This window comes from Gadus chalcogrammus, chromosome 16 (genome assembly GCF_026213295.1).
Source record: "Gadus chalcogrammus isolate NIFS_2021 chromosome 16, NIFS_Gcha_1.0, whole genome shotgun sequence".
Taxonomy (NCBI): domain Eukaryota; kingdom Metazoa; phylum Chordata; class Actinopteri; order Gadiformes; family Gadidae; genus Gadus; species Gadus chalcogrammus.
The window spans coordinates 10,638,070-10,651,701 of NC_079427.1; the positions used below are offsets into that span (position 1 = coordinate 10,638,070).

The window sequence follows — 13,632 nt, forward strand, 5'->3', positions numbered from 1 at the left end:
TTCAATATAAATATAGTAATTCATGAATAGTTAATCATTTTTTTATAATTAATATAGTCAATAACATTTTATTAAACATAATTATAAGTACACTGTCTGTTTTATTTACAGATCAGCCACCTTTCTACTTGTGCCTGTTTAAGTGATAAACGTATATATCCAACATTTTTTAGGACTGTTCCCAGTGATCAGTTTCAAATTACTGCTTTGGTACAGCTCATGAAACATTTTGGCTGGCAGTGGGTAGGAATAATTAAAAGTGCTGAGGTATATGCATCTGATGGTGTAGCTGAGTTCATTAAGCAAGGAAAAGCTGAGGGTATCTGTGTGGAATATGTGATTTTCTACAGAAGGTCTAATACTAAGATAGAACATAAAGTAATAGAGCAACTGAAAGCCTCTACATCAAGCGTAGTCCTGCTATTCATGTCATTATCCTACACGAGAGAGTTATTTAAAAAAGTAGACGGGAATAAGTTACCTCGTAAACAATGGATAGGTAGTGAAGCTTGGATCTCACAGGTAGATTTGGCTTCCCTTGGAAGTAAGAATATCTTACATGGGGCAATGGGGTTTGCCCTGCCTCAGTCTATTATTCCAGGTCTTCTTGAGTTTATACTGAGCCTGAAACTGAGTGATGAACCAGAGAGTGTTATGATCAAAGCTTTTTGGGAAGGTTTCTTTGACTGCAGCTTCACTCCATCGAATACCACAAACCTCTGTACTGGGGATGAGGATCTGAGAACAATCACTAGTGCCTACACAAACACAGAATTAAGATCGGTGAGAAATGTGTACACAGCTGTGTACTCGATTGCACATGCTCTTCATGCGATATTGCAATGTGAAAATGGATTAAATCCCACCACAGGAAAACACTGTGTAAGCAAGACTGATGTCCAGCCCAAACAGGTATAGTATGCTCCGATAAATAACTAAGTATGGTCTTATTGTCCTGCTATTTTTGACGTGTAATTATATTTACACACATTTTGTATATGTTACAATTAGAGAGTTCTCCAATAACATAATAACATTGAATATTCTCTGTGCAGGTTCTGGAACAACTGAAGCTGGTGGATTTTACCGTACTGAATGGTTACAAGGTATCTTTTGATGAAAACGGAGAAAGTGTGGCACAGTATGACTTGTTAAATTGGGAGTACAAAGATGATGACTCTGTGAATGTCATTACAATTGGCCACTATGATAGCTCTTTGCCTGAAGGACAGAGATTCAGGTTTACACAAAACACAACAATCGTATGGGCCCTTCAGAGCACTGAGGTAAAATATATCTTACAACTAAAAGTAAAAAAATCATTTCAGTGACTTCATTCCTCAGAATGTCTAAAAAAAAAAAAGAACTGCACATTGATTGTCAACAAGACTCTATTTGGTATACTCATGTCTCTGTTAGCTCCAAATCTGTTTGCCGCGAGCAATGCCCTTTTGAAGTCGCAAGCGGTTAATAACAAAGCGCCGCGTGTGCTGCTTTGATTGCTTTGAATTTGCCCATAGGTCGGCATAGTATGAAACCGGTAGGATACTATTTCAAAGCTCAATGGCATAAAGTAGGATTGTTTTTGTTTTGTTTTGACAAATTAGCACATATCAGACACATGCTCCTAAACATAGCCACACAAAATCACACGAAACAGCAGGGACAATACAACTAAATGTGTCCAAAGGACAGGACAGAAAAGAAAGCCAAAAAAAAAAAATTAATAATAATAATCCCTATGCTTCCATAGTCTGTGGGTTATCCATTATGCAATTGTGGTTTGTAATTTTATAGTTTCTATATAATTCAGTACTAAGGACCATGTAGATATGAAATCTTGCAGGATACGTATTTCTAAAGCTCACTTGCATAATATGCCTATTTGCTTCTGGAATGAGTGCTGATTACCATTAATTGATTTTCTAAACATATTGGTTTGGGTATTTACTCTCTTTCAGATTCAACCGAATGCTTTGTGTGCACTGTTGAATATTGGCCAAATGAAAAAAAGGACAAGTGCATTCCAAAACCGACTGAATTCCTTTCCTTCACAGAAATCATGGGGACTGTATTAACAGTGTTTTGTTGCTTTGGTGTATTTTTGTCCATTTTAATGTTCATAATTTTCTTAGTTCATAAAGAAACACCCATTGTCAGGGCCAACAACTCTGAGCTGAGTTTCCTGCTGCTTCTCTCTTTAAAACTGTGTTTCCTGTGCTCTCTGACCTTCATCGGCCGTCCCTCAGATTGGTCCTGTATGCTTCGCCACACAGCGTTGGGATCAACCTTTGTCCGTTGTATCTCTTGTGGCTGGGGAAGACTATAGTGGTGTTGATGGCCTTCAGGCTACCTACCAGCAGCAATGTTATGAAATGGTTTTGGTCCAAGCTCAGGCAGATAAAGACTGAGTGTATTGGCTTTCACTCTCATACAGGTTGTGATTTGTATACTTTGGTTAACAATCAACCCTCCCTATCCGGTTAAGAATATGGAAACCTATATGAATAAGATCATTCTAGAATGTGCCTTAGGATCCGCTATAGGGTTTTGGGCTGTGCTGGGGTACATCGGAGTCCTAGCTATGTTATGTTTCATACTTGCTTTTCTGGCCAGAAAGCTGCCAGATAGTTTCAATGAGGCAAAGTTTATCACCTTCAGCATGGTAATATTCTGTGCAGTTTGGATCACCTTCATCCCTGCTTATGTCAGTTCACCTGGGAAGTTTACTGTAGCTGTGGAGGATATTTGTAAAATTCTGGCTTCCACGTTTGGCTTGTTAATATGCATATTTGTACCAAAATGCTATATTATAATTTTCAAGCCAGAGCAAAATTCCAAAAAGCATATCAAGAGTAAGATGCAAAGCAAAGGAATCTAATGATTGATTCACATGTTTATATGGAAATATAAACCTGATTATGTTTACCATGATTTCAAATTATATATTAAACATTTATATAACAGATATTGTTGTCTTTTTTAAAAATCTATCGATAAAAGTAACAGTTGACATCAATGAAGTCAGCTGTATAATAAACAAATAACGTATAATAAACAAATAATTATTTTTGCTTTCCCTCCCATTGTTTTCAAACTATATTGTTTTTTTATTTATTTTTGATCAATATAATATTTTAATGTGTAACACACATTAAAACATGATATTTATATCTCTGCAAAATAGCAATATAACATTAGTAGAGGTTGGTAGACCAGTTATGGAGTTTTGCGGTGATGTAATCAAATGCATCCACCAATGAAATCATATGACACACATACAAACACAACCCACAAACACACACCACACACACACACACACACACACACACAGGATAATAAATCAAAAGAAATTCATAACATGTCAATATATCACTATCAAATATATACTGTATAGATATCAATATATATATATATATTTCAACATATCATATTAATTTATCTATAACATTTATGTAGTCGGATTTTAAATAAGGAGCCTAGACATGTGGGTTAGGCTAAAAAGCACACATATAAATAACTGAAATACTCAAATGTTATAGTAGATGTAATATATGATGATGTACGTATATTTAACAATTATTCATGGAGCCTGAAGTGAATTACTGTTTTAGTATATACTACACGTGAAAGCTCCAAAAATAAATGAAATAACACACTTTTTGCCGGGATTTATATTTTGGTTTTTATTACGCGTCTATTTGTTTTAGAGCGGTGACCAGACCACCGTCACACACACTACCCATTCGAAGCAATATCCAGAGTTTGAGATCTTAAACATCGGATATTGCCCAATATCCCGAGATAGCGAACCAATCACAAATGTGGCCCTCTTGGTCACGTTAGAATACAATACCTTGAATTATTTGATAGATTGTGTATTGACGTGCACTTGCTGAGTGGAATTCTACTGCATGTATAATCCTCTCACATCTTCCCCTGTCCACGGGAATACTGGTCCAATGAGGGACGTGACGAGTGCCTCCTGAATCAAGTACCTGTCCTATCACGAGCCAATGGGAATAGCCTTGACGGTGGTGTCCCTGATCGGGGCTGTTCTATTTCATGTAGGCTACGCCGTCTAGGCTTCGCCTTATGGGCTTGTCCCGTGAAAAATCAAAAAAATTCAAACTATGCACCTATCAGCGTGGGCACCGCCCACATTTCCCACGGTATCGTGTATATAGCGCGGTGAATACCGTCGCTCATCCTCCCTTTTCTTTCAGCACTTGTGCTTATCAGCGAGAAATTGAGAACTACTATTAAGAAGATGAAGACTTAAACACGGATCTCCCGAGCCGGTGGCAGCGGCTCGGGCGAGGCCGCGGACAAACGGCCCCTTTTCAGGGCCACCTGAGAGCGCTCCTGGAGCTAGGTCCTTTTCAGGACTCCTATGCGCCTCCTGTCCCGCCTCCCTGGCACCGGGTGACGGGCACTTGGCGTGCTCTGTGTGCCTCGGCACCAACCACGCCGAGGCTGCTATGGCGGCCCCCGTCTCCTGTGTCGCCTGCCGGGAGCTGCCTGAAGAGGGGATCCTCTCCAGGCATCTCTTCTTTTCCCCTGCGGTGGACCTGACGCGATGGCATCATCGACGCCGACGACGACGCCTCCATGGACGGCGACTCGTCCGGTTTTTCCCGCTCTCGGGTTACAACCGCCACCGTCGCGGGGAGATCATGGGTGAGGCGGCGGCCATCAAAGGGTTTCCCATGCCGGCCCCGCCTCTCGCCCCCGTATCTGACGATATGCAGGGCGAGTGCTTTCGCACCCCATCTGCTTCCCGGCGGGTTACCCCTTGTTCCCGCCTGTGCAGCACTTGTTTACTGCTGCAGGTGGGGACCCTTCTACCCTGAAGGCTCCGGTAAGCGAGGGGGATCCCTCGCCTGGAGCCTCCACTGGCAGCGCTTCTCTGTCCGGGCGCCGGATGGCGCCCTAACGAAAAGCCGCTGCCCCCCGACCGCCTCCAGAAGCAGATTGTCGGCCTAACGGACGTTAGGCCGACAATCCGCGGCGGCGGTCAACAACATCGCCCTGCTCTCCTCTGCCATGGTCTCCTTGTTTGCTGACAGGGAGGCCTACGGCCCGTATGAAGCCGCGAGATGGCTGGCGGTTTCCCGTTTTTTCCAGCGCCATCCTCCAGCTATGCCAGCCGATAGCCGTTTCGGCCGGCCGGCATATGGCGTGGGCTACCATGATTCAAAGGGTCATATGGCTCTCCCACACTGCGGTGCTGGAACGAGAGTGGGCCAGCCTCGTCCAGGGTCCACTAGCGCCTGATGGCCTATTTGGTCCCCGGTTCTCCGAGGTGCTCGCGCACCAGCAGTCAGTCCGTGAGAATCGTTCCCGGTTCGGGGCTATTCTCACGTGCTCCTCCCACCAGCAGGCTGGGAGGAGGCGGGGTCCAGACCGGTCCCAGCGTTCCAGGGGGCCGCCTCCGACTCCAGCCCCGGTGCCGCAGCAGCCGGGTAGAGCAGCGCCACGGACCGGTAAGTTCCGGAAGCTTGCTCCTACTTTTTCTTTCCCTATTAAAAAAAGAAAAAGTAAAGACCGTTCGGCCGAACAGCGGTAGGCTACATGGTACCTGAAGAGCGATATTCCTCAGGCCACCTGCGTCCTACGCTTGTGGTGCATTCCTCCATGTTGCCTCTTCCCCCCTCTCAGCCCTGTGGCTGTAGGGTGGCGGTCGGACGGCGTGTTCACATGGCCTCTGGTTCACCTGCTTCTAAGAAGCGGCGTCCCTTGGAGCCTTGTGGACGGATCAGAGACTCGTTGCACGAGCCCGTGGATACGGCCGCTTGTACCGGTCTCCCAGTTCCCCACATTATAGGTGAGGAGACGGGTCCGCGCGCTGTGGCTACAGCCTGCGGACACAGTCACAGGTGCGGCGGCCGGACGGCTCGCTCCCTGTTCAGCGGGGGCACGACGTCTAGACAGCTCGTTGTTTTTACAGCGGCTGGATCTGGTACGTCTCCTACGCTCGCTGAGCCTCCTCCCTTTCATGGGAAGCCCCCCTTGGCTCACACGCAGTGTGGAGGCGGTAGGGGCAGAGGAATACGGGTTATTCCTGGACGGTCTTCCTCAGCTGTCGGCTCGCCCTCTCTCCGACCGCTATGCGTGTTGGCAAGAGCGGTGCGTTCTGCCATCGTGGTTGGACACCACGTTGAGATGGGGCCATCCCATACAGTTCAAGCGTCGTCCCCCACCCTTTATGGGGTTGGTGGAGACCACGCTACGGGACCCGGCTGCGAGCAGGGCTCTGGCAGCAGAGGTGACACGTCTCTTGGTAAGGGGGGCCATCACTGTCGTTCCCCCCCACGAGTCTCACCTAGGGTTTTATTCCCGCTACTTCCTGGTTTCCAAGAAGCCAGGGGAAAAGAGACCTATTCTGGATCTTCGCGTGTTCAACAGATCCGTTGCCACGAGGAAGTTCAGAATGCTCACTGTCGGAGCGTTGTTCCGGTGTGTGAGAGAGGGCGATTGGTTCACATCCCTGGATCTCAAGGATGATTACTTCCACGTCCGTGTTCGGCAGGCGCACAGGAAGTTTCTCCGCTTTGCCTTTATGGGGATGGCATACGAGTACCAGTGTCTGCCGTTCGGCTATTCCCTGGCTCCGCGCACCTTCTCGAAGTGTGTGGAGACGGCGTTGGAACCGCTTAGGCGTCAGGAAAAGAGGATTCTCTTCTACCTAGATGACCTGCTTCTTCTGAGCAAATCAGAAGAGACCGCGAGAAGGGACACCATGTTGGTAATAAACCATCTCGCCTTCCTGGGTTTTGCCATCAACTGGGAGAAGAGCTCCCCGCTCCCCAGCCGGCAGACAGTCTACTTGGGGCTTTGCCTAGACTCAGCCACCATGACTGCGATGCTTTCGCCTCCTCGGCGAGACGCCATCCTGTCGACGCTCTCTCGTTTTCGCGTTCGCAGAAACGTGACCGCACTGTCCACCATGCGCCTGTTAGGGCTGATGGCAGCTGCCCACCCCGTGGTCCCCCTGGGTCTGCTTTTTATGCGCAGACTCCAGCGGTGGTTTGCTCGCCAACGGTTAGACTCCAGCGACACAAGCTCAGGGTGCTCCTTGTTTCCCGTTCGGTGTCGCCAGACCTGGAATATTGGAAAAGACCCTCCGCCCTTCTCAGGGGTGTTCCCCTGGGCAGGGTGGCGTCCTACGTAGTGGTCTTCACGGACCTCATTGACGGGTTGGGGAGGAACGTGCCTCTCTCACTCGGTCGGGGACAGTGGCGCACGCCCACTACAGCACACTTAAATGTGTTGGAGCTCGACGCTGTGAGGAAAATGCTGTTGCATTTCTTTCACCTGGTGCGCGGCCGCTCCCCTGCTCTCCACCGAAAGGCGGTCGAGCTCTGGCTTTGGGCTCATCAGTATCTCCTCAGTCTGAGAGCCCTGCATATCGCGGGCGCTCAGAACTTTGGGGCGGACCTCATGTCTCGAGGCGGTCCCCGCCGAGACGAGTGGCGGTTACATCCCGACATTGTCAGACTGATCTGCAGAAGTTCGGGACAGCACAGGTGGACCTCTTCGCGTCCATGGGAGAACACGCACTGCAGGTGGTGGTTCTCCCTCAGCCCTCGGGATCTTCCCCCGTTGGGGGTAGATGCGTTGGCACACACACCTTGGCCGCGGGCTCTCTTGTATGCGTTTCCCCCGCTCCAGCTGATCCTTCCTCTTCTGGAACGGGTCAGACAGGAGAGTCTGTCCCTGATATTAGTGGCCCCGGAGAACCGTTCAGCTCTGTGATTTCCATAGCTGGCCGCGCTCTTGCGGTCAGCGCCGTGGCCAGTACCGTTCAGGCCGGATGCGCTCTCACATGCCCACGGGACGGTACACAACCCGCCCGATGTCTCGGGACGGCTGTTGGTTTGGCTCCTGAGAGGTTGATTCTGCAGGGCAAAGGTTTGCCTGAGACGGTTATCAACACTATTCAGAGCGCTCGTGCGCCTTCTACTTCTTCCCTCTATGCGGCGAAGTGGTGCGCCTTTCTCTAATTGGTGTGAGAGGAACCACGCTGTCCCATCTCAATGCGAGGTGGGAAGCGTGCTTTCGTTTCTGCAAAACTTATTGGAAAAAGGTTTGGCCTTCTCCACTATCAAGGTCTATGCGGCAGCCGTTTTGGCTGGCCATGCAGGCTGTGATGGTGGACCGATCTTCAGCCATCCACTGGTCAAGAGATTCTTGCGTGGGGCTAGACGGGTTAGGCCTGTTTTCACGCGTGCTTACACCACGCTGGGATCTCCTCACCGTGTTGCGCGGATTGTCCAGGGATCCTTTCGAGCCTCTTTCTCAGGCCCCTTGGATGCCTTGTCATTTAAGACGGCACTCTTGTTGGCCTTGGTTTCTGCCAAGCGGGCCGGTGAGCTAACCGCTCTGTCTGTCAGCCCGAGTTGCTTGTTGCTAAACGAGGACAGCTCCTTTGCGTTGCTCAGACCTAATCCTGCGTTCCTCCTGAAGAACATTAATAGTTATTTTCGGTCGAGGGATATTGTGCTTAAGGCTTTTCACCCCCCCCTCATTCTGATGAGGCGGAGGCGGAGTTGCATCTCCTATGCCCGGTTCGGGCGTTGGCTATGTACGTGAATCGCTCGGCCGCGTTCCGCTCCACACAACAGTTGTTTGTGTGTTATAGCGACGCTAGCAGGGGCCGCGCTCTCTCTAAGCAGCGGTCTTCTCGCTGGGTATGTGAGGGTGTTTGCTTAGCCTACTCTCGGCAGGGCTTGGCGCCACCGTTGGGCGTTAAAGCTCACTCCACACGGAGCGTGGCCGCTTCAACGGCTCTACTCAAGGGCGTTTCGGTGGAAGACATCTGCGCGGCTGCGTCTTGGTCTTCCCCCGGCCCCTTTGTCCGTTTGTACATGTTAGAAATGTCCAGGGGCTCACTCTGCAACTCTGTGCTAGAGTCCGGGACCCCTTTTACGGCTTAAGAATATAGACATGTTCTTTAAAGCGGCGTGGTTGAATTTCCTCTCGCCGACTGGCGAGTTGGACTTGATTACCAGTCTCACTCTCCCACCTTTTTTCAAATGAAAAACAGGCTAGGGAGGTTTTTCTTTTGGCTCGCCAATTGTCAGGTGGCTTTGCACTCCCGCCGTTTTTTCTTCTAAAAACGGCCGAGAGAGTCCCCTATTGGAGAGCCGGATTCTGTTGCTCCGCCCCCGGTAGTAGCGGACCTAATGGAGACCGTGTTGCTCTGGTTTTTCTTTTCCTTTTCATGGGTTCCATGAAGCACGGATTAGAGCCGGAGTCTTTACAGACTCACTTTTTTCTCCCTTGATCATTGCCTTGCTTGATCTAGGAGGAATTAGTTTTTTATTAAGCTGTTGTGTTTTACACTTCCTTGGCTTTTTTGAGTCTTAATGTGTTCTGGTGACTTAGGTCGTTTTGACTGGGGTCCAGCAGGAGTACATTGATCGGGCTCCGCTCGCAGCTTCACCTTAGCCCATAAGGCGAAGCCTAGACGGCGTAGCCTACATGAAATAGAACGATAGTTATGTTATTATAACTCTAGTTCTATGATTGTAGGCGTAGCCGTCTAGTTTCCCACCTGCTGTACCCTCCAAATGCTGAAAGAAAAGCGTGGAGGATGAGCGACGGTATTCACCGCGCTATATACACGATACCGTGGGAAATGTGGGCGGTGCCCACGCTGATAGGTGCATAGTTTGAATTTTCAGGGACAAGCCCATAAGGCGATGCCTAGACGGCTACGCCTACAATCATAGAACTAGAGTTATAATAACATAACTGTCGTTCTGTCTCTGTCCACTGTGTCCATCTTCCTTTACCACAGAGAGACTCCTGTCATAAAGGCCAGTAGCTTTGACCTCAGCTGCCTCTTGTTGTTCTCACTCTTTCTTTGCTTCCTCTTCCCCCTCACCTTCATCAGCAGGCCCACTGTTTGGACCTGCATGTTGCGACACACGGCCTTCGGGGTAACCTTTGCCCTCTGCATGTCCTGTGTTCTGGGGAAAACCATTGTGGTAGTGATGGCCTTCAAGGCCACGTTGCCTTGCAGTATAGTGTCAGGGAAGTTCAGTCCTGCCCAGCAAAGATAAATCGTTTGCTCATGCACATTGGTTCAGGTCTATCCATTCTGTGGTGGAGATTAAACCCAACTTTTCCAGATATGGTGTTCAGGTATAGCCAGGGCCGGCCCTGGGCATAGGCAGTATAGGCGAATGGGGCGCATCAATCCGCAGGGGGATTTTTCTTTTTGCATATTGTATTCATCTAACTTTAACTTCAATGTTTATGTTACTTAGTACCAGTAGTTATGTCGAAATAAATATAAGACAACCTAACATAACATGCAAAATAAAAGAGCGCCCTAGTTTCCGTGTCCCCCCCCCATAGACTCTACCTGAATCGGGAGGTTGGGAGGGACGAGTTACCTAAGTTACCCACTTGATACATCATTCTGACCGGAGAGGAGAAAGCTATCTATTTGCACATCACAATGTAAAAAAAACCTAAACACTCTGGCACCCAGGGGAGGAAGAGAACAAAAGAAGAGGAGGAAAAACGGGAAAAGACAGAAATACAGTAACTTTAATTTGTTTATCTTTAATGTAGGCCTGGCTGGCTATAGCCAACTGGTCACTTTGTCTTGCCCTTTATATCTTTATTTCTCTGGAGCTAACTGTTCCCTATACGTAAATCCGCTTAATACGTGGCTATTGGTTTAATTTATTCACTTATCGAAGCAATATGTGGTTTTATTATTTAGCAAATACAAATAATCAGCCAACAGTTGTCAGGGCATAGCGCGTTGCCAAGCAACGTGTAAACAACTAAACCGGAGTTAACCATTCATGCAGTGTTTGTTTTAAAAAAAGAAAAGGAATGGCAGCTTTTTACCTAGCTGGTCCGCTGCTCAATCCATCCCACACGCTTCAATGAAAATCAAAACATTTCAGCTATGTACATAGGTCCATAACAGTTTGTAACCCACAGTAAAATGGGGGTATTATCCTTCAATTATCCAATACATTGTAGTAACCATTGTTGGAGCAGTGTTTAATTTCAAGCTGATTTGGATGATGGTTTGTGGTTTGCATATCTGACATTTCCAATATCTTTCATATCAGAATATATTATTGTATTTTTTTACACTTCAGTTGAGTGCTTGTTTAATCTCTGGTAAGAACCAAACTAGATAAGCCATATTTAATTGTATTTACAATAATTTGAATCTGAACTGTTATCTATTATTTTGCTTATAAATTCCTTAAGTAAACATCATGCATTTCATTGCAGTATTTTGTGCATACCTTATTGTATGAGTGATTCATTGTCACTTGTTTTGCAAGACTTTTTTTTACTGCAAAGTGTTTAATTATTAAAAGTTCTAACGTCTGCAGTATTTTATGCATACCATATTGTATTTATGATTCATTGCTTGTTACTTGGTTTGTAATACACAGCTGTGTACTCGATTGCACATGCTCTTAATTCGTTATTGCAATGTGAAAATGGATTGAATCCCACCACAGGAAAACACTGTGTAAACAAGACTGATGTCCAGCCCAAACAGGTACAACGTATTCCGATAAAGTATGGTCTTATTTTCTTGCTATTTTGGACGTATATTTTTTTTTACACGCATTATATATATGTTACAATAAGAGTGTTTTACAAAAACATAATAACATTGAATATACTCTGTGCAGGTACTGGAACACCTGAAGCTGGTGGATTTCACCGTACTGAATGGTTACAAAGTATCTTTTGATGAAAACGGAGACAGTGTGGCTCAGTATGACCTGTTAAATTGGCAGTACAAAGAAGATGATTCTGTCTCTGTGAACGTCATAAAAATTGGGCATTATGATAGCTCTTTTCCTGAAGGACACAGATTTAGGTTTACACCTAATACAACAATCGTATGGGCCTTTAACAGCACTGAGGTGAAATATAACTTAAAAAAAACATTTAATTGACTTTAGTTTGGTTCCATTTCGACTGGTGATTTGATTTGTTCAACTAACTCATAGTTGTGTAACTCATGTCTCTGTTAGCCTCCAAAGTCTGTTTGCCAGGATGCATGCCCTGCCGGAAGTCGCAAGGCCACTAACAAGCGAGCACCCGTGTGTTGCTTTGATTGCTTTGAATGCCCGGAGGGAGGCATAAGTAATGAGACAGGTAGGATACGTATTCCTAAAGCTCACTTGCATAATAAGCCTAAATGTTACAGAGATAAGTGCTGTTACCATTAATACATTTTCTAAACAGATTGAGTTTGGTATTAACTCTCTTTCAGATTCATCAGACTGCTTTTTGTGTACTGTTGAATTCTGGCCAAATGAAAAAAAGGACAAGTGCATTCAAAAACCAACTGAATTCCTTTCCTTCACAGAAATCATGGGGATTGTATTATCTGCGTTTTGTTGCTTTGGTGTATTTTTGTCAATTTTAATCTTCATAATTTTCTTAGTTCATAAAGAGACTCCTATTGTCAGGGCCAACAACTCTGAGCTGAGTTTCCTGCTGCTTCTCTCTTTAAAACTGTGTTTCCTGTGTTCTCTGACCTTCATCGTCCGTCCCTCAGACTGGTCCTGTATGCTTCGCCACACAGCGTTTGGGATCACCTTTGTCCTCTGTATCTCTTGTGTTCTGGGGAAAACTATAGTGGTGCTAATGGCCTTCAGGGCTACACTACCCAGCAGTAATGTTATGAAATGGTTTGGTCCAACTCAGCAGAGACTCAGCGTATTGGCTTTCACTCTCATACAGGTTGTGATATGTTTGCTTTGGTTAACAATCAACCCTCCCTATCCCGTTAAGAATATGGAAACCTATATGGATAAGATCCTTCTAGAATGTGCCTTAGGATCCGCTATAGGGTTTTGGGCTGTGTTGGGGTACATAGGAGTCCTAGCTATGTTATGTTTCATACTGGCTTTTCTAGCCAGAAAGCTGCCTGATAGTTTCAATGAGGCGAAGTTCATCACCTTCAGCATGGTGATATTCTGTGCAGTTTGGATCACATTTATCCCTGCTTACGTCAGTTCTCCTGGGAAGTTTACTGTGGCTGTGGAGATATTTGCAATTCTGGCTTCCACCTTTGGCTTGTTAATATGCATATTTGTACCAAAATGCTATATCATTATTTTCAAGCCAGAACAAAATTCAAAAAAGCATATCAAGAGTAAGATGCAAAGCAAAGGAATCTAATGATTGATTCACATGTGTATAGGAAATATAAACCTGATTTTGTATGCTATGATTTCAAATGATATATTAAACATTCCTATGAATGATAATGTTGATTAGAGGAGCAGGTGACATCATTGATGTCACCTTCAAGCATTAGTTAGTGTATTTGTAGAGGTCGAGAAGAGGTCTAGAAGCCATATCATTTCACAATCAAATAATTGAGAGCCAAGTCTGTGATGTTGTTACTTTAGTATCCTATATAAATGTACAGCAATATAATTCAGAACACTGCATTGTAATGCACACTTGTGACATGTACAATTCAACAATAAACAACTACGCCTTACACAAATGTGTAATATTATTATTATTATTATTATACCTGGTTAAATAAAGGATATTGATTGATTGATTTCTCTGAATCTGTTGAACATAAATGTATATTATAAACCATGGTAATTT

General features: G+C 45.8%; 1 protein-coding gene across 1 annotated transcript; it reads left to right on the forward strand.

The window, feature by feature from the left end:
- The first annotated feature begins 567 nt into the window (after nucleotides 1–567).
- LOC130405396 (extracellular calcium-sensing receptor-like) lies at nucleotides 568–13,188 on the forward strand. Its single transcript, XM_056610460.1, has 4 exons — nucleotides 568–783; nucleotides 1,056–1,286; nucleotides 12,042–12,156; nucleotides 12,275–13,188. Exons 1-4 carry the CDS (start codon nucleotides 568–570, stop codon nucleotides 13,186–13,188), a joined length of 1,476 nt encoding a protein of 491 aa, XP_056466435.1.
- The last annotated feature ends 444 nt before the right edge of the window (nucleotides 13,189–13,632 follow it).